We start from the raw sequence: 22,765 nt of genomic DNA on the forward strand, positions 1-22,765 counted from the left end.
AATGTACTATTTTTAGGTGGTACACGAACTCCTTTTGTTGACAGAGTTTTGGTTGGTGTATTTTGATAAAAGTTGATTCCAAGGCACACAAATGGAATTGTGAACGGCCTCGCCCTACGATTCGAAATCGGTCGTCTCGATAATAAATTTCAATTTATTTTCAATTTCGCAATTTAGAAATAAAACCAATGCGCTATAAAATACAGCTTAAATTTCTGACTCGGCCCGCCAACATATTTTCTGCTTCTCATTTGACCCGCGGAGAAAAATAATTGCCCACCTCTGATGTACACGATAGCTAGCGACGACTCGGGCGGAGGCCACATAATGCCACAATGCTGAAGTACATATGACGTTTTAAACGTCGCGAAATGTATCAACTGGTGCACTTGATTGATATATAAGAATCCCATAAAATCAAGATCTTCCGTCGCTTTGCCAACAATTTCGATGAGGACTTGCACAGGAATATCAGCGTACGCCTTAACGGGCTAGACCAGACCGGACAATATATATGGCGTCCGAGTATTGCTACACGTTGATATCGAGCAGATTGAGATTGTCAAGGTGCATGCTCGTTTAGTCTTGACTTTTTATGCTGTCAGCGCCATGCATGTAGTGGTCCGCAGTTGCAATGCAATAAAGTTCAACCAAAGATGTTATAATGAAGTGAAAATTGTAATATAGGAAAAAGGTTCACAGTGCAGAACCTACCAAGGTTCGTTTGTGAACGTGAACCTCTAAATTTCTGAGGTTCACACACAGAACGCGAACGTGGACCTCACGTTCACACCATCCCTAGAGAATTGTGGTTTGCGCGATCTGTATGTCATACATAACCGTAAAATCGTAGCATTCAACTGTAGTATCAAAAAAGGATTTCATTCTCATGGGTGAGGCTCAGGTCGCGAGATGCCACAAAAACTTCGGTGGTAGCCTAAAAAGCTGCTTGTTCTTGATAAAACTTTCTCAAAAACGATTTCTTCACTCGCAAAAATACTCTGTATTTGGGGTAGGAGTGCTGAACAGATTTTAAGACCTGGCCATCCAAGCACTAATAGACGTTCTTGTACAAAACCCAACAACTTGTTTGGCCGAGAAGGGTTTTAGTGAAATAGTTGAAATCGAAACGAGCAAAAAAAGTTACCTTGATACACACTTGATAGCTTAAGCTACATAGTAGAGCCAGTTTGTAACACATCTGAACAAAATGTTGACAAGTATCTTTTGCTTCTTTTTGTATAACAATTTTCGATTAGTTTGTGCGAATGAAATTTATTTTATCAAAAAAGTGCGAATGGAGCTCAAAAAGGTTCAAAAGCACTGCTACCACTATCTTTGAATTACTGTATAGCTGTTTCGTTAACATTAATTTTTACACTACTTCCTGCCAGGAGTCAATCGAGCTTTAAGAAGAAGTGTTATTGCAGGGAATATATATTACTGCATGTTATATTAAAGTCTTGTAACACCATTCATATCATCAATTAATATTAAACGAATAAAATTAATAGGGATATACGGTATACACAAAATTGCGGTATTCGTGAGCTGATTTGGAGATTATTGCTACTTAGCACTCTCTAGTCATTTGAGTTGACACTCCTCCATTAATATTGACATTATTAATTTCAGAGGACAGGATGCTTGCAGGAGGACATATACACCTGTTTTGATACATTTGCACTATTTCACTGAGGTCGAGAAGTCTATCCCATATTGCAAGATTGGAGACTCTTCCTTGCAGTGATTGTGTCGCTTGGAAGCCTCCTCCGATATCATCCTGATCCTGTCCGATGATAAATACTCCACCGCCTTTTACGATTCCAGGTGCGTGATTTATCAGTTGATGCAGTTCTCCATTAACAAATACGTAATGCTTTCCAGTAGTCGATGAAGCCGATGCGATACACACATGGTAGTCAGTGCTAGTAGGGAAAGGAAATGGAATATGGATGCTTTTGTCATTTATCCATAAAATCAATTCATCTCCTTGCGTGAACACCATGATAGCATTATGGATTCGACCGTCACTGTACGATATCCACGGGTCGATATTTTTCGAGTATCTTTTCATCCAGAGACACGAGGTAAATTGTTTGAGATCTGGCACTGGAGTTTTGACCCTCAGATAACTGCGAGTTTGATCGCCACTTGGAAAATGATATGTCGATTGCGGGCAATCTAGGACAATAAATATACAGAACGTTAGAACCGTGAGCAATATAAAATATATATAAATGTATGTATGCCATCGAGTGGCCAGAGTGCTAAGCAACACCGACTCGACACTAATGATTGCCGGTTCGAGCCTCGGATAAGTCCAATTTCTACGTCTCAGTGGTTTATCTGGGATTCTCATCGACGACCTCGCCGCGATTGCAATGCCTCACACTCAGATATCGAACCGAGCTAAAAGTGGGCAGCAAAGATCGGGTGAAGGCCACATGAAAGACTGATTCGTGGAAGAGAGAGTGAAAAAAGAGGACGTCAATTAAAATGCATTGAACTGTTGAAATCCTGACGTTGTCGTGGCTATAAGCACCACTGTTGTGTCTTCGTCTAATAATAATAATGCATGTATGAATCATGGGATTGACGATGATATTCTATCTGCTGGCTACAGGTCACACGGGAAGTCTATATAGGACCTAATTGTCTATTTCCAAAGTGGCACAGCAACACAGCAACTGACACTCCAACTATAACACTGGTCAACACATATTTTTAGGCATACAAAGTAAGAGTGGTTTTGGGGGTTCTGAAGGGCACTGATTCCGAATATGACCTTAGTTTTTTCAAATTGGCTCTTGTTGTGGAGATAACCCATGGGGCTATTTTGACCAAAATCTCCCATTTTCGCGGTATTGACAAGATAGAAAATAGGCTTAGTCGTACTATAAAGTTTAGAAATTCAATCTACTTGTTATTTTTACACACAGAAGACCATTTTAAATCAAAATACAGCAACAGCACTATATTTAGGGGTAATAGATTTATCATAAATACAGACTTTCACGGATATCATGTACATAAATAAACTCCAATCATGTATATAAGTATTTACCTCGATCAGGGGCGGGCAACATACGGCCCGCGAAGGGATTTTGTCCGGCCCGCGGACAGTTTTCCGTCTTACATGATAGTGTTTCCCGCGGCCCCAGTCTTCCGAGATCCCCCCCCCTACTTACTTACATATGTCAAATTTTAGTGACTGTATGTCCTTATACACATGTATGCGCAGCGAGCAAGTGTGGAGCTTACGCGTAAATTTGTTGAAGCGAGAAGACTTATTGCAATATCGGCATTTACGATGTATTCAACCCAAATGTCATTTGTGGTGATCATGGTGTTAGTCGACTACAATGGTCATTTACACCAGGCCGATATTTCTTATTTTTGATTCCGTAACCGTCGACTTGTAGCACGGCACACTTCTAGGCTTCTGTAAGACACCGCTTATACCCGGGGTCACCAACTCAAAACGGGCAGGGGGCCACTCTCAAATTTCGTGGAGGCCGCGGGCTGCATGAATTCAATATCAAGATAAAGTAGGCCACATAGTTGAACAATAGGGCTGTACAAAAATAACCTTTTTTCCTGAATCTTGCTGGATACGTGATTAATTCGTTAGGTTGCCTTAAAAAACGACGCACACCAAATTTGAATTCATTCCAATTCGCGGATTTCGTACAGTCTGAAAATTTTGAATTTACCCAAAAATGCAAAAAATTTTTTTTTTTAAATTTTCCTTTCAACCCCATGAAATTATCAAAGAAAAACTAAAATAACTCCACTTCTACGGCTTGGAATCGAGTCAAATTTGTTTTGCATCGTTTTTGAAGACAGCGCAACAATTTCATGGAGTTGGCAGAAAAATTTGAAAAAATTTATTTTGCATTTTTGGGCAAATTCAAAATTTTCAAACTGTACGAAATCCGCGAATATTGGTTGGAATGAATTCAAATTTGGTGTGCGTCGATTTTTAAGGCAACCTAACGATTTAATCACGCAGCCAGCAAGATTCAGGAAAAAAGGTCATTTTTGAACAGCCCTATTGAACAACCACGCTATCTATTCACCTACTAAACCCAAATGAATTGATATCTTGGTAAATTTGGGGTGCCGGGCTTATCGAACGCCTTGAAATCTTAATTAAAAATTGCACCGTGTGTTGATTGATCAGAGAGAAGCAGACATGGTGGTGCCTGTACGAAAATGCTGTTGTCAAATCCACATTATCCTCGTCATTATTGGCGAGAAATGGCTTGGAAGTTACATTGCTGTCGTTAAAATACCTTCATTAAATACGATTTATTCCTTGTATATGTGGGTAAATGGGCGAATAATGTATCGATTCAGCAATCCGGCCCGCCAAGTTCTTAATTTTCCTATATCCGGCCCGCCGACTAGAGATGTTGCCCGCCCCTGACCTAGATACTCAAATAACGTGGCATTAATTCCATCAGTTTTTCGTCAACCACCTATTATAAATTTGATATAATCAGTTGGAATGCAATATTCCTAATATATTTTGAATCGAAATTGTTTTCGTACGATTTTCGCCTGTAAGCTATTTAGTGCAGTTTCTCGAAAGGTTCCGGAAATGGTCTGACATAATATGTGCAATGGTTCATCTCATCTGCCCTGGTATCTTTCGATTGTTGTTCTGATGTCTTGGTAGAGCCTCCTCCCTTGCTAATCAACAAGATGATAAGGAAATATATCAAGATGACTGAACAGGAAGTGAGCTTTTATGCTCATGTTTGTGCTCAAGTGTTCGATATGCGGATACGAATTTTCGGACCAACTGTTTGTAATTGGGTGCTTTGTGATCATCTAAAAAGTTTTATTTACTACATCTTAGGAGTTATTACATGCTGTGAACTCCTTCCTAATGTGAAATTGGAATCTTTCATCGGTATTAGAATATACCAGATACCAGATTTAAGCTTCTTGTTTGATAGGGTTACTAGGTATACCCACTTTGTTAAATCAGTGGAAAATTATCCATTTACCAGTCAAAAGAAATGAGACACATATGAGTATTGTAGTCAAGCCTTTCAAGGACAAATTTTATAGTTTTATACTCCTCTTTAATTTTGGTAGAATGATCAATTAATACAGGAGAATATGAATTTCCGTTGTGCAACAGTGCAATTTGTAGGCTTGACAAATTGTTTTTTAGACAAACAAATATTTAGCATCATGCCATGTTAATATTGACAGAATGACTGAGAATGACATGAGGGTTCTTCATAGTCAATTAGCCATTTAGGCGCAGTATAAAATGAGAAAAAACTACGATTTTCTTCCTACCAAGTGAAATATTTAAGGGTAAATACAGTAATTTTGGGCTTTTTAGGGGTATAAATATCTTCTGACAGAGAGCCAATCTGACAAAACTAATGTGATATTCGTAATCAGCAACCTCAAAAACCCCAGAAACGGCTCTCAGATGTTCTGCCTGAAAAAAAAAATTCATTTTGTTGACCAGTGTAATTAACTATCGCAGATCTGATTTCATTTTCCATAAAAAGTCAATTCCCATGGTGCTCAGAAATCGACCCGATCGTATAATGAAGACCCTCTTACATAAAAAACATTGCATTAGAGGTGACTGCATTGAATTGCCCGATTGCTGTCGAACGGAGTTGTCCGAGGCCGACATTTATATGGCGACTGGTTTTGAACCGACGTATCGGCTAACGGCTAGCCGGTATATTGGTTGTGTACAATTCATAGGTACATACATACATAAGTTCACCGAGTGTACTCAGATCAATGAAAACTCCAGTCTGGCAATGTATAATACACAGAGGTGGTCAGTAACGAAGTACTTCTACTTTTTGGAAGTACTCAAGTAGTTTTCCTCTACTACTGGTACTTACTCAAGTAGATCTGATTTTCTCTACTTCTACTTCTACTTTGTAATATTTTGTGATCTACTTACTTACTTTTCGCTATTTTCAGTTTGTCAAGTAGAAGTAGTTTAATCCCACAATACGAAAGATGGCCTGAGGAATGTCGGGGCTGTTTTCACGAAGTACCAACACTAAATATTCAAAAAAGTCAAATAAAGCCCAGAAATTTGGTTGCGCTTCGCGCACAGTAGTTATGGAGTGACTAATATGTTTTCACGAAAGTATCAGTGAGTAGGCACCGGATTGCTTGGTTCCGCTCACACCGCATTGTCGCCTATATCAAATATTTCATCCCAGTAAATATGACACCCCATAACGTTTGAAACTACCGTTTCGCAATCTAGCAATCACCTATACTTTCGTAATCTGGCAGCTCATGACGTGTCCTGCTAATCTGGAAAATCCGACTTTTTTTTAAGGTTTCACCTGTTTTAGCAGATCACCTTTGAAGCTTTATGGACAAAAGATATGAAATATATTTTCCGCTTTTTAGAAGTGGTATTTGTATTTCACTTTCAATTCCGAGTATCATACTTTGAGTTCTAATTACTTTCAGTTCTTTTGTCTGCAGAACATACACGTTAAAGCAAAAAAACAATCGTAGTAATGCTTCTATTTTCCGAAAATAAAGCTACACTAAACATAACTTTTACGATCCACAGTATTTGTCATTAACGTTTGCTAATCGCGCAAAGTGTTGAAACCGTATAATCCGAAACAACTTCTCCGTATTGCTCTTCGCCTAAACTTGGGGCCTTATAATATGGGATAGGGCGCCATGTCATGATATTCTCTAAAACGGGGTCTTCTAGGGAACAAAGGGTTAGTATCGCATTTTCATAACCATTTTATAATTTGCATCCCATGATGCGAAAGAATGCCTATTCTGTCGAAAATTGATACTTCCCGGGATGCATCAATACGAATCAAGCTCTCTGCATCTTCCGCATATAGCTCAATTTGCAGCTTTTGACAGTCCATGCGAACGAATTAAGACTGTTTTCAAAGCTACTTACTTACTTGAGTAGATTTAAAGTCAGTCAATTCTACTTCTACTTCAAGTAGTTTTAGGTGACTTATGGAAGAAGTACTTCTACTTGTACTTGGGTAGATTTTTCCGTAGCTACTTCTACTTCTACTTGAGTAGCTTTCTTGACTACTTTGAGAACCTCTGATAATACACTCCGTGGTGTGGAAGGAATGGAAGAAGTGATTTGTTTGGGAATTGTCGTTATCCCGCACCGTGACGACATTATGTCAGTGTTCACTGTTCATGCTAGTTTCTATACGCTGTACGCATGAATTGTAGTGTTTCCAGCAATCTTTAGCTTATGAAAGGTAAAGTGTTGCTTCACAAAATATGCTGTATGCTCGGGGTTATACTGCTATATTTTCTCACGCACTTGTCAACGGTTTGGCCATCGTCGTTTGCTTGTTCCTAGGATATTCTTCTAGTGTCTGTAATAAAGATAACTGAGAAATATTTAATCGGTACCTTGATATGCTAATCAATCTCAACCAATACTCACCACTACCCGATCATCCGTTGCCATAGCGATTGCAATGTGGGTTATGCACATGCAAAACGCTAAGATAATGCAGGAATTCATGCTTCATGTGATCGCGAAGAGTCACCGATGCTTAATCGATACGAATATAGTGCGATAGTAATGACTATGTCGAAATATAATATAATGCATTACCGAATAAATCAAAATGTATTTATTTTCATAATCTTTCGATACGTTTTAACACGAGTACGCATTTTAAACGCACTTTCACAATGCAGCTGCGTGGATACCTAACATCGGACTGCGCACGGAATCTTCGACCAATGTTAATCTGGTCGAAAAGTTGGTAACCAGCTATTATCGGACATCGCTAACAATATATTTAATTCTTGAACGCAAACCTATGTTCCTATAACTGTTTGTTTCTATAGAATGTCGAAGGCCGGTTGTTGTTGTTGTTGCTGTTTATGGTATTCATGGTATTTGTCGACTAGCCTACTATGGTCATTGGTCATGTACTCCAGGTAAATATTATTCATGTTATCTCGTAGGTACCGACTAGTAGCACGGCCCACTAGGCTCACTAGGCATTTTATAAGACACCGCTTACACTGATGCTATGGCGAGGAGGAGCCTAGATAAACCGCCAACACTTGGGTAGGAATTCTAGAGTCTACCTCGGTCGGACTCGAGCCAGCAACCCATTGGTGTTGCAGCTGCGGATTATTTCACTACGCTATCCCGCCACGTCAAAGGCCGGTCGATTCCATTTCGGTTACAAATTAGGTATTCTGGATCAACCGTGCAACCTCACAGAATTTTTGGATTCTTCAAATAGCCAACCGTGTAATAAGATACAAAACGTGTCATACTTTATACCGGACTGTGAAAGTATTCGCTGTGAAAATATGGCGGTATTTATTAAATGCTTGTACTTCCAATAACCATCGAATCAGGAGATCTTATTAACAGGGCCACGAATCTTCTCGGATGTCATCTAGTTCATTCTGCTAACACATCCATACAAGCGGTAAATAACTATATTAAATATGGCGAACTAAACCATTGAGATAACACCGCCTATCAAATCATGTCCTATAAAAACAACGACAATCCAATGATCCACTGATCTTCTGACGATGTTATGCCGTCAGCTGAAACGCACTGCGCTTTTAAAGTCAGCAATGTAAACACTGATACATATGACTGCTCGTTGCGATGGGATGGACGCACATAACGACGGCATTCATTTCGATGTCTTCGTCAACAATGTGTCATATTTGTTCCCTATAGTCGTTCCTTTATATTCCGAAAAAAGCAAGATAATGACAAAAAAAAATTCAACAATACTCAAGTGGCCCGCTTAATAATTCTTAAACCGCATGTGGTCCTTAAGCCAAAATAATTGTGGGTCCCAGCACCAGCCTTTTCATGCCGACGGTCAATATACTGGTTGGAATTGAATCGGTCACGAGCCGATACTTGACTGCGCCACCGAAGCAAACTTACAAACAAGTGCCAAACAACACGAGAATATTCAAGCCAATAGAGTAAGATTAGTAACTTACAGTTGGTCTTCACTTGAAAATAAAACTAATATTGATCAGACGCTGAAAAATTTACACTAACTTTGAAGTGGGTCACAGAGCTACTTGGTACTATCAGGTTATATTGAGAGATTAATTTGGCACAAAGTCTTACAATTCCAGCAAATACATACCACTCTGCCGGTATATTCTATTTGAGTCCATAGGCTGACTCTCAACAACAAACTTGTTGAGTTAGAATTCGAAAGATTAAATAAATGAAATAAACAAGAGAAATAAAATAAAATCAAAATAAATCAATGATGACAAGTAAATATAACAGGGAATGACACATCCCATATATATATCGACGTGGAAATCCATGGCAAGGGTCACCCGAAGAGATTAAATTATACAATAATCAAACAGTAGTATAGGCCTACATATAGTAGCAAAGTGAGAGAGTGCAGTATCCAGTAAACCTCGTCGAAGGTAACTTGGCACGGAGGAAAACTCGAACTGAAGCATATTTGACGTAACTAAACATTGGCTCAGCAAAACTCGTTTAGAGATTGGTCGGGCAGTTCAGTATCACCCATGATGATGCTATCAAACCTTGCCGGGAGGGATCTGCATGTGATAATATATACCAGGGATTCCCAACAACGTCCCCGAGGGCCGCATGCGGCCCCCAGCTAGCCTTCTTGCGGCCCTACAAAATATTAAAAAATCGATTTACGACATAAAATAAAATTTGTATTTATAAGATACTCTTGCTTGGCTTGGAGTCTGAAGTTATTAATTAGGATCGCAGGGAAGTTGTGAGTACAGACTGCTAACGTTACGTCACTGCTGTTTCGATGCAATGTGCCCTAACTTTCCAGTTGAACGAACAGTAGCTATCGATATAGGTATCGCTAACTAATCTACGGATAGATATACAACACGTGACTGACGGTTGAATACGCCGAGATGCGTACTGCTCAGCCGGCTAAAAGCAGCATAATTAGTAGTCCTATAGCTTGCGACCCAAGCGTCTGAATAATTTGATATGTCCGGTCTTTATCGAAAGCTAGTGCAGCACAGATTCCAAAAATACGAATTGAAATCTCGCCAGGGCAATAAAACTACTCCAAATACCCACCGAAGGTCGATCGTTCTGAACAATGGGAGCGCGGCAACACAATGACCATAACAATGACCAATGGCGTCGATTGATTGTTCGGAGCAATGCCAATCTTCATATATTGATGACTATTTTGGGTTCGTTTCATTGCCTTGTCCATATTTAAATTTATATTTTCCGAATCAGTGCAACACTTGCTTTCGATTAAGACCAGACATATCAAATTTGGACGCTCGGATTACCAGTCATGGTAAAACCAATTATAATGCTTTTACCGGGCTCAGCAGTAGGCCTATCGGCGTTTAAACCGTGTGTCATTTGCTGTGCATCAATCCGTATGTTAGAAATCTATGGTTTAGGCCAGAGGCCTCAAACACGCGGCCCGCGGGCCGCATGCGACCCGCCCAAGCATTTTGTGCGGCCCCCAACAACAATTTAGATTTTTAATAATTTGACAATATATCAGTGTCACATATGTATTTTCAGGTGATAAAGTGAAAATTCCCTCTTAAATTGCTCTGAAAGCCTGAAACTATTCATCAAACTTCACTATCACATCAATTGTAAACGCTACCAGAGGAAACTGATGCGGCGTATGTAGAAACACCAACTTGTAATTGTGGGCTTCTCTCTGTTTTGGCGATTCCAATAACGTTCCACTATACCGACAATTCTGACGGGGGTGTCAAGAAATAACAGCATGCAACAAAGTGACACATTTAAGCAGCAGTAATTTTTTTCAGAATGCCACCTCATTCGAACTGCACCGAAAATATTTTCAAAATATGTACCATACATAGCACACGTGCAATATGGGTGATGTCGAGGTTTATCACCATCGCGCTTCATTTCTTCTTAACCCTCTGCGACACCACAGAGTCGCACGTATGTTATGGTGCATATTTGGAAATCTTTTCGCTTAAGTTCGAATACGGTGGACTACATCATCTTTAGAGCGCATGCGGTTCCTCTACTTTACTTATAATGTAATTATCTGGTGTCGTGTAATAAAACGAAATGTAAAATCTGTAATTTGATTCTATCAATAAATCATGTGGCTTGAATGGACACACGCACGCCTGGTGCCACGCACTTTTGTCCAAGGGACCACTCAGTGAGTTAGTGTGTTTGTGCAGACTCGTGAAAAATTAGAGGGAACTTTGGTAACGAACATGAAAAACGTATAGTCATTCGGGTACCACGGGTTGCGAACCACTATCCAACTAAACCAAAAGAGTTTCTTTGACCCTGATAATTCGTTTGGGTTAGAATTTGAGTCTAATTTTAATGCCAAGTGAACCACCCGACTAAGTAACGTTATATAATTTGTACAGGTTATCGACAGAAATCAGGCAGTACTCACCGTCATACGGTCCGATTCCACCTCAGAACTAATCCATCAAATGTTAGGCTTTTTGGTTACTACAGCAGAAATAGTACTACAATACTATATTCATGTGGACGGTAAACATCTTGATCGGAGTAGAGTCATTCACATACCGTATACTGTACAGCGCCACTGAAGCAAAAGTTAAGTGAAGTAAGGTTAGCAATTTAATAGGGATGGTGTGAACGTTAGTGAGGTTCACGTACGCGTTTTGTGTGTGAACCACTGAAATTTAGAGGTTCACGTTCACAAATAAACCGTGGTAGGTTCTGCACTGTGAACCATGTTGATATATTAGAATTAATCACGTAATTATAATATGTTTGGTTGAACTTCTTTGCATTTCAACTTCGGGCCAATCTATGCATGGCGCTGGCAGCATAACAAAGTCTACACTAAACGAGCGTGCACCTTGCCAATCTCAGAAATTTTACTTGCTTTGTTACAAAACTTTGCTCTATAGAATAATGATAAAGCATTTTGCAAGAGAATGATGCAATGGCGACTAACTTACCAATATACTCTGCAGTCTTAACGAAAACCATGTACAGCGGTCTTTCAACTCCCTTATTGCATATATATTAGTGTGGAGTGAAAAAAAGAAAAATTTGAATTTCAAAAAGTGCCTTTGGTATTTGGTCCCAAATTTCGAATGAATTACTTCTATCATAATTTCAGGTTGCTGCACCCTCTAGTGGCCGTACAATTTTACCGTACGAGCCGAAAATAGCTAATTTTGCAATATCGTGATACCCACTTATGCTAGAAAGCTAGTTTTGGGCTCAAAAGCTGCGGAATCAACATGTTTCCATCTCACTTCCATAGAACTTCGTCTTAAAAATTTACAGAAAAAAAGTTAGAAGCAAATTATTGATTTTTAGACCGCCAAGGAAATGTCGGTTGGTTTTACCAAGTTTGCAATGCCAATTTGCATGTTACAATTTATTACATTGCTGATTCAACAACAAAATCTTGTTTGGAGAACCTACGAGTTGATTTATAAATCAACATAGCATAATTTTGATTAGTATGATTGAATTTACATCACAAACTTTTACATCACAAACCTTTATGATATCAACTGGGTGAAAAGGGTATCTTCCTGTTCAACTCTACAATAAACGATAGTCTTAGCCTAGATTGTTCAAAAAGTGAATCAGTTACGATAACTCTGCTAGATAATTTCTATATACCTAATACCTGTATGTTTTGTTGAAAATGACGATTTTCATATCAATTGAGACATTGGTAAGCTGTTTTATATCCCAGCAAACACTCAATGTCCAGTTGACTTCCGGTGGAATTGCCGGCAGGACGTCCGGTAACTTACGGCCGTCACCTCCCTCGAGTGAGTTTGTCGACAACTAGGGACGTCCTGTCTGCCCTCTGAGTACGTCCGCAATGACGTGCTGTGGACATGAAGCGACTCCTCATGGACGCGGCCGACCTAGCCTGGACGTCACGTGGCTCCCTATGGACGCGTCTGACGTACTGTGAACGTGACGCCACTCCCTGTGGACGTCATGCCACTCCCTATGGACGCGCCTGACGTACTGTGGACGTGACGCCACTCCCTGTGGACGTAACGCCACTCCCTATGGACGCCAGTCCACGTACTGTGGACGTGTTATTCGCCCCTGTTCAAGTCCTCCGGATTAACATCTCAGGACTCCCTGTGGAATACTTAATGATCTATATGATTACCTCCTCCACTTCGATACCTGCTCCAACTACATGAAATCCAACATCACATAAGCTCAGAAACTGTTTATATTGGGTTACTGGAAAACGACAATTGCAAATTTCAAGTAAAACATTAATTAAAGAACTCTAATTATTTAATTTAACAAAGTTGAGGATTAAGTGAAAATTCGATCACAAAATTACAAATATATGAAATAAATGTGTCACATGAATTTTGGAAATATCAGCTAGTTCTAACTAACTAACATGACAAACATTCCAATTGAGGTGCATACGAGAAATTTGAAAGAAACGTGTCAAAGGAATTTGACAAAGGACAACCGCTAAGAAAATTAAAAACAGACATAAGCAATCATAAGTAGAAACTACCATTGCAAGACGTAAAAAGATGCATCGGCTGTACCGCATCATGTTAAGAGCGCAAGCGCGTATTCGTCTTTGGCGATTAACTTTGGTTGCAACAACAGGTTTCTCCTTAGTCCTTGTTTTGCCTGAAGCACATAAAACAATGTCAGCAAATTGTATGTAGATACACTCTTCATAGCACATGAAATATGTATCAGAACTTCACTATATATTTCCACTTGCATTAATTGTAATATGTCTTGTAAATCGCTACTTCTATTTGTACTTGAGTGAAAATTTATGACGATACTATGACTACTGCGTCTACTTGAGTGTGGAGAGCTTCTGAACTAGCGATACGGAGTATGCGTCAGCCAATCAAATCAACTTGTGGAAACACCCAGGACTGTAATTGCAATGAGTCGAGTTGCGATTTTCTGATGACTCGAGTCAATCTATGTAATGACTCGGACCAAGTCATATGAATCGAGACTCAGAGGGCCAAGACCGATAACACACTAGTGTAACCACACTATTGGTATTTCGTCTATCGGTAGCGTTACTTGAAAATGCGAATGAGATTGACTTGTGACTTGGCTACAACCCTGGAAACATCTAAAGTACATACTTGAGTACTTTTCAGAAATTATACTTTCACATAAATTAGTTTGGACAAGACTTGTAAATCACTGCTTGTACCAGAGTGGAAATACATGACGTTACTACTACTTCTACTCCATTGATGACACAACAATTACTTCTACTTGAGTGCTGGCAACAACTACGTTTTTGACCATCTCTGTTCAGAAGCATGCTCCTACGACTCTGGGTTGTAACAAAGTCACTAGTCAATCTCAATTTTATAGTTTTGACTCGAGTCAAGTCCGAGTTCAAGTCATTGTGTTGACCGCTCAGTTTCCAGTTAAAACCTTGTTAACCCACTTTTTATAACTGTGTTTGGTGATATGGAATGGTTCTCATTCATAATATAGCCTACTAATTTTCCTCACTTTTAGCAGTTTCTGGTCGCATTTTCGAATACAAGTACCAATAGACGAATTCCCAATAGTGTGGTCACTTTACTATACTTCGAAATTGCAATGAAATGTTGGTCTCGACCGTTTAAGTCTCGAGTCATATGACTTGGTTTGAGTCATGCGCAATGACTCGAGTCCAAGTCGAGTTAATATACAGATTGACTCGAGTAGAGTCAAGTCATTTCCGAATTTTGTGAAAATGACTCGAGTCGAGTCAAGTCAAGTCCTCAGAAAATCGTGACACGAGTCGAGTCATGACTCGAGTCATTACAACCCTGCTACGACTACATGCAATAAGTCTCTTTTTGAAACTACTCATCACAGTAGCCTACTCTTCCGAACTTCACTTTCTACTTATACTTGAAAGGTAGTTTGATGTCTTGTAAATCGCTATTGATACGTAAGTACTAACCACGACTACTCAGACCATCTTTGTTTGGAAGTGACCACCTACAATAACTAGGGCTGGCCACAATGATTCTAGTACTTGAATCTGAATTGAGTATTAATTCCAATGATTCGAGTCGAGTAAGTGAAAGTAAGTTTCGAGTACGAATATAGAATCGAAATTCTAATTCTCAGTTAAGTATTATATATTTTCAGTATTCGAAACTATATAATACTTTACCGAGAAACCGAATTTCGATTCTATATATCACTGTGAGGCCTTGAAACCGTGATTGGTCGAATCGCAGAATACGAAACATGTAGGACATAGCTACGCACGTTCGTGTATATGACAGATGTGTTGTCACAAAGTGCTAGGTATGATCCAAAATTGACCAGACAATCTTCGATGTGATGTAGAACTGGAAATTTTGTCTTTGAAGTTGCATACGACTTGTCATCATTCATAACGTTGTGACGTCATAATGAGATAATTGAATCGAAGCTAAATATTCGATTCAGCATCGAATCACCCGGGTACTCGATTTTGCCCAGCCCTAATAACATCGCGCTAAAAGTATGTATTACCTCCAATAAATATAGTTTTTGAAACTTCTTACGTACATACTTGTGTAGGCCTGGCCTACTTTTCAGAACTTTCCTGTTTCTTTTTGAAGAGATTTTTACAAGCCTTGTGAATCGCTAATTATACTGGAGTAGATGTTAACAGCGTTGCTACTACTTCTACTCAAGTGCAAACAATGATTACTTTGATCACACCACCAACTATTGAGAATGCAACGGTCTGTGGACATACGGGCATGCGACACATGAGCATGCACTCTTAGCGAAAAGAGTGGTTATACACACCCCAAAAGGTGGTACACGAAAACAGAACTTACGTAACCCTGCCGGTGTGAATGACCAGAATCCACCCCATTCCTTGCGGTGTATATCGGATATCTCACCCTAGCCATTAGAATTGATTGGGGCGGAATTTCAATATATACACCCCACTTGAAATCCTGCATCTTCTTCCAAATGACACGCTATTGCAAATAAACTTTCTTGATTGCATATATTCGATATCAATTGAACCATAATAACATAAAATGGAAACATATTTCGTGAAACAATAAAAACAGAGATCCCAGCGACGGAGAAAAAAGTTCACTGAAAATACTGCTCGAAGGACATTGCCCATGTAGTATTGGGAAGTCGCCTCCTCCAGGTTTCCGAAAAACACTCTTGTACGGTGAAGGCTGAGTCACTATCTTCAGCAAGAACTTGTGGCATCATCCTGAAATCAAAATGCATATTCACAACCCAAATAACAGGCACATATGCTAACATGCATAACTTAATGAAAGACCACAAAAATAGAAGCCATTACAAAGGATATATATTTTCACAAAGTACTTACAAAAATCAGATGTTACACTTGCTAAGGAATTGCAGTACAGACTGTGGTCCGATAGGATGAACTTACCGCTATAGGAAACATGTTCACACACGATCACTGTATGTGTGGGCAATTAGGCATCGACAAGATGAAAATTGATGGATAGTTTTCATGCAAACCGCATGTAACAGGCAGACTTGGACAACTAGAAAACGTTCCCCTTTTCCAAATTGGATTGGAATTATATTACAACTACAAGTTTTTTTTTCGAATTAGAGTAGAATTAAAATTTGAGCTACACAGTTGGAAATTAGATTAAAATTATAATTCTACCTAACAGTTAGAATTACTGAAATCGCCAAAAGTTGAATCAAACTCCGTTATCATCAAATCATAGTTCATCTCATGAGCATGAGAATAGCAAATTTCTACTGTACAGTAGGGGTGTTCAAAAATGACTTTTTCTTTCAAATCTACTGGCTACTTGATAAAATTGTTAGTTTACCTAATTGAAGCCTGCACACCAAATTTGGTTTGATTCCAACCAGTAGCCGCATTGCTACAGGAGAAGAAAGTTTTTTATTTATTATATGAAAATGAATAAAAGAAGATTTGAAATTTTCTGTTCACCCCATTAAATTGTTAGGTTTTCTATAGAAACATTGCTCAACCGATTTGGCTCAATTCCAACTAGTGGAAGCGGAGTTATTGCCGCTGAAAAAAAATTGGATTTTAATATAATAGTATTTTTACGGTGACCGATTCTTTAATCAGTTATTACAGTTGTGCCAACCGTAAATACTATTTTATTCAAATCCAAATTTTTCGACATCAGTAACTCCACTCCGGCTGGTTTGAATTGTGGCAAATTTGGTGGGCATCGTTTATAGACAACAATTTCATGGGGGTGAACAGGAAATTTTAAATCTTTTTTCGTTCATTTTCATATAATTAAAAAAAAAACTTTCTTCTCCAGTAGCAATGCGGCTGCTGGTTGGAATCAAACCAAATTTAGTGTGCAAGCTTCAATAAGGTAACCTAACAATTTTATCAAGTAGCGAGTAGAATTTGAGAATAAAAAGTCATTTTTGACACCCCTACTGCACCGCAAGCTTGGCTCGTTCCGCATTCTACAGTTCTCCTGTAGCCTTTTCAGGAATCCCAGACATTAGATTAGAATTAAAATTACCATAGACAATAGAAAGATTTCATAAATTCGATTAGAATTAGAATTAGAGCATAGAAACATTTCACAAATTAGAATAGCTTCAATTAGTATAATTAGACAACTAGAATATCTAGTTGTCCAAGTCTAGCAACACCACCTGTACCAGGAATAGCTGAATATATTTTTGAAGATTGTTCCTGTTAGTAGTGTCATATGCCATTAGTAATTTTATATTAGTCGCGAAGATTCATATTGCAATTTTCAAAGTACAAACTTCCGAAAAACTACTTACCATACTTGACTATTTTTCCGACATTTCGTATTCTACTTCCACTTGACATAGTTTTGACTTGTATGGGGAACTGTTGCATCTACTTGTAATCGAGTATAAATTGACGGGGTATTTCTACATAGACTTGAGTAGCAACGCTAGTAACTTTGACCATCTCTGCTTTGGTTTACTTCATATATGCGACTACGAAAGTTGACATCAGGTGTCGTTAACAAAGTTGTCATACCTGCTGGCTTGATAACGAGTCTTTCAGTTGTCGCAGCATACTCCTAAACTCGGTTAGTTCCAGTGATATAATCTTGCTCTTGGAGCATGCAGTCTTTAAGCAGCATCCTAAAATTTAAAAAATAATCAGAGAAAGAGATGCATGGACTTGATTTAAATTTGACTACTTGGTATTAATCCAAAACACGAAACGTTTTCTAGTTGGGCAATATTGACTTTCAGAATGGATTCAAAGCGACCGCAGATACAGGTCTGATTAGGAAACCTTGACTTGCCTTAGGCCAGTGGTTCCCAACCTTTTTCGACACATCGCCCCCTTTTCAAGGTCAACACCGATCATCGCCCCCAAAATTTTGTGGACCGAAAATTGGGCATACAAACTGTAATCACCGGCGGGTTGACTAAAAAAAAGGTCAAATTTTCGGCTCGATGTCTAATTTGACACACTTTTGTAACTAAATTTCCGTGGGTTGACTAAAAAAAAAGCTCAGCCGTGACGCGTCATCGCCCCCCCTATCGACCCTTCCTATTTTCGCCCCCCGTCGCCCCCTTTGTCCATTTTCGCCCCGCTGTCGCCCCCTTCGTCATTTTCGCTCCCCTAGACCGCCAAATCGACCCCTGGGGCGATATCGCCCACGTTGGGAACCATTGCCTTAGCCTATACATGGAAATTTGCAAATTAGCTGAATGATAATGATTACCTTGGAATATAAGCTGTTTGATAACGATCCTTTACTGTTTCGCAGCATACGCTTCTACCGTTAAATGTGACGTCGATTTGGTTGAAATTCCATGATATTAGCTTGTATAGCAGCATCCTAAAATTGAAAAAATAACCATGAGGCATACGGTAAACGTTTAGTTGACAATTTGGATTGGATTCGAAAGGCCCACGACATCCGAAATGTGTACTGATGTTGTAGCCTTGACTTGCTTTATGCTTGTAAATAAGCGAGTTAAAGTACAATTTTGTAACTATCCTACGTATAGTATATTACTCACCAACAACATATTTGATTTCACATTCACAGAGTAAGAGTCTGCTACTAATAGCAATCAGTCCTTGAATCTAACAAAAAGCAGATTTGTGCATATGCACAGATCGTGTGTATGTCATATCATGAGTCAAGAAGTGCATATATTATGATTTGTTTATATTGATCGAAAGGATAGTTGATAAACTTTGGCAAGGCTATGTTTGCCTCTTCATATTGGTCAAAACATTGAAGACCCAGCTAATCCGTGCATTGTTGCACACAGAGTTGACCGCAGTAGTGCGCATTGCTACTCAAGCAATAGATGTCAATTTCTCATATAGAAGTGGCTATGTCAAATCCATGTCAAGCTGCTTCAAATTAAAATAAATATATGAACAGAACTCAGAGAAGTAGTTTCAAAAGAAGTAGTCTAGTTGATGGGTCACATACTCTTAGCAGATAGTCTGAGGGGGCCACTGCAAAATATGTTCAATGAGGTAAGCCTGTTCCTAGTCAAGTCTCTCATATTCATAGTGATAGCAATATAGCATCGTCATATTTTCACCCATGTCATAATATCATTAACATTTACTGGCCCCAATTTACGGGGATCGAAAGATTTCATCAAATGTCCATTGCTCACCTCAGATACCATTGCTTCATATGCTTCAGCCATTTGCTGTTTGTATGTTACACATGTTTTCTCATGAGGAGAAATCGATAATTTCATTCTTCAAGAGCCCCAAATTTGCGATCTTTGCCCATGCAAGTCTGAAGTAGAATAGATACCCGTAATATGTTTACCTTCCTACCATAACATAACATAATATATAATGTGTATATAGCTCAGTGATAATGACAGGGTGATAGGCCTATAAACATAGCTCTGCATAGTCAGTGGTAGGCTACCCTTTACACTTAAACAGGTCGTGATGTGCTTTGGTAATCAATATAACGACAATCGAGTCGATTTTTTTTCAATGCACTTACAAACGATGTTGCTCAAACCCAAATTACCGTAGTTTATAATCATAGCTAATGCTGGACCTGTCAACAGTATCTCCATTAGAGACATTGAGCTACTGTGTCTTGGAGATTGGTATCGGTACTGGTGATATAACAATTTATGTGAATTCAATGTATCGTCACTACCGGTACGTTTAAAATTCCAACTTGCTACATATAATTCTGTTCAGTACAGCTGCGACACTGAGTAACAGGAATCGGATCTGTACTGGAAACGCAACGGAACAAATGTTCTATACTACAATAGTACAGATACGAAATGTAACTCACCATCCAGATATTTTCAATCTCGAAAGAGGCTTTCTTCACAGATTCACGACGACTAATACGGTCAGTCGATAGCCAGTCTGGTCTCTTAAGCGCGGAAATACGGCATGTAACGAAACATTTTACATAGCTTAGCCAAACATAGCAGCAGCTGTTCTGGTGACGACGGTTTGTATATTCCATTATGATGTGACAATTGACTCACTGATGTAATAACTATATTGAAGTTAAGGATCTCCGGAATATTTGTATGTATACTATAATTGATTTATCGGAAATATCGATTTGATAGCTGTGAAGCTGCAGATTGCATCATAAGAAGCTTCAAAAAGTCTTGCAGTACTAGATTTATCTTCATAGATCGAACCATTGATACGATCCGAAAGCTGTATGCGAATTGTCGGTTAGGCTTAGTGTGCAATTCATAAAGCTACCAAATAGTGAATAACACATCAATATAGATATGAAAATAACCAGGAAACTTTGCCCAATTTAGTCCCTCTTTCGCCCAATTCAATGATTGTTCCGTGACGTAACCTGGTGTTCCATTCTAATTTGAATTCTTGCTACGCCCATATTGCGTACTGCTCATATAAGTTTGTGGCTGAAATTTAACTCCTTCTAGTATTCCCAGCTCTAAATACCCTTAACCTGCATTATATTGTGGTTATACACTAATGCTGTGCGGAATAGGCCCGATATATTTTGTACATATAGGCTTCGTACTATGTACAATTGTGCATTTGACGTGACATGAAAGAAATTATAAACCAGTATCGTGACAACTTCATAATGTGTCGTATTTTTGCGACACACTTGAGATACATCGGTCACAGTATAGTAGACAGGGTGAAATTTCAGCCAAAGTACGAGTACCGCAGTGCACGATAAATGTGAATTACAATATGATATTGCGGACTTAGCTATTATTCATTCATGTCAATGTAGCACACGAATGTTATACAACGAATGCTTATTTGTCACTGAAACTGAAACTATATGCGTAGGCGAATTTACTTGATCGAACCGGGTTAAATCCATAAAGACTGAACAATGGAACATTGCCGAAGCCTACCCAAGAAGCCTTAAAGACATGGACAACAATAAAGTGGGCGAAAACACGCATTTTCGGTGGATAATTCAACCCCAAAGAGAATATGTCCTACACGACCTACAGTTAGACACAGCAGAGAAGTTCTCAAGTGCCCATACAACGCTCAGTACAGTGATTCGACTGAATTTTTAACAAGAATGCAGACTTGCCGCACCCCTGCCTGCTTAACCAGGCTTCTGACCGACACAGACTTAAAACTTCAACAGTCAAGTTTTGTGGAAGCGGCTAGCGCGGATTGAATCCCAAACTTCATATTTGTCTGACAAAAGGTGTAATCTTTAACAATTCACCCCAAATGCCAATGCTTGGGGTGTATATCTTATGGTATATGTGTGTAGGGGTGTGTTCGGCTCATTTCCACCAATAGCTTAGGTGTAAATGACAAATTAAGTACCCAATAGGTGTGATGACCCATAACACACCCTACGTTAGGGTGTGAATTTCGGAAACACACCATTTTCGTTTACAGTGTGCGAGTTAAATTACGGGTTAGGGTTGAATTTAAGCTTGGGTTAGGGTAGGGCTTGGGGTCAGGATATATAGCAGTTAATTTCAGTATGTTTCGGGTTAGGGTTCGTTTTGGGGTTATGAAGTCACATACTGAAGTGACGCATGCTAAAGTGTTCCATGCTCAACTGTCGTTTTCCATTGTGTCGCATGCTCATATGTCGGGCAATCGTATGCAACACATCGACCAAATCTACTTTTTAAAAGTAATTACTAGAGCATATTTCAGAACTTCATTTTCGACTTCCATTTCAAATAGATTTGACACACCTTGTAACTTGTTACATCTACGTTTGTATAAATTCCTGACATTACTTCAACTTCAGTAGCCTACAAAAGATGCTTAATTTTGACCACCTCTGGTTTCTATATAGCAGTGGTTCCCAACCTTTTTCGTCTCGTGCCCCCCTTGGCCTATATTTGATCTAAAATTCCCCCCCTATGAAAAAGTTGCCTTAGACTAATCAAAATGTGCTTTTTAACGCGCAAATATTTGTTGACTGAGCAATTAATGGCCAAACATATTCAGATATGTCCGAACTATGGCGAATGCGGACCGCACTAAACTTTGATTAAGTACAGTCAAATTTGACCTGTTTTTGACCGGTCGGGTAGCCGCAGACGAAAAATAAATCACCAAGTCCGCTTTCTATGGACTTGAGTTGAATCGATGAATTTGGTACGGTATGTTTTTCACATTAGCTCCTCATATGTTGACTTAAAAAGTTAAACAATTTCACTAGCGGCCTTGTGCTGAATTCGGGTTGACGTTATCCTGCTTAGTAGCAATTTGGTCGAGTGACTGTCGCGGACCCAACGAAATCGTCTCGTCAGCCTCAC

At 39.1% G+C, this 22,765-nt stretch overlaps 1 protein-coding gene and 2 long non-coding RNA genes across 4 annotated transcripts in view; 1 reads left to right on the forward strand and 2 right to left on the reverse strand.

Moving 5' to 3' along the window:
• Positions 1-22,765, forward strand: part of LOC145456251 (uncharacterized) — a 248,805-nt gene that overhangs the window by 57,059 nt on the left and 168,981 nt on the right. The gene's annotated exons all lie outside the window — the stretch shown is intronic.
• LOC145456246 (neuronal pentraxin-2-like) lies at positions 1,527-7,402 on the reverse strand. The gene is made up of 2 exons (XM_080334324.1): positions 7,328-7,402; positions 1,527-2,184 (listed from the first exon to the last, which is right to left on the reverse strand). The coding sequence occupies exons 1-2, from the start codon at positions 7,344-7,346 to the stop codon at positions 1,574-1,576; spliced, it is 630 nt and encodes a 209-aa protein (XP_080190450.1). The 5' UTR covers positions 7,347-7,402; the 3' UTR covers positions 1,527-1,573.
• On the reverse strand, positions 15,784-21,800 carry LOC145455865 (uncharacterized). 2 transcript variants are annotated; one of them, XR_013920442.1, is made up of 5 exons: positions 20,308-21,800; positions 19,655-19,782; positions 18,736-18,852; positions 18,036-18,142; positions 15,784-16,247 (listed from the first exon to the last, which is right to left on the reverse strand). It is a non-coding gene; the product is annotated as an uncharacterized LOC145455865 (long non-coding RNA). The 2 variants fall into 2 exon arrangements; XR_013920441.1 differs by lacking the exon at positions 15,784-16,247 and having other exon boundaries at positions 17,860-18,142; positions 20,308-20,598.

Source organism: Botryllus schlosseri, chromosome 14 (assembly GCF_051294905.1).
Source record: "Botryllus schlosseri isolate E-star chromosome 14, Bs_hap1, whole genome shotgun sequence".
NCBI classification, from domain to species: Eukaryota; Metazoa; Chordata; class Ascidiacea; order Stolidobranchia; family Styelidae; genus Botryllus; species Botryllus schlosseri.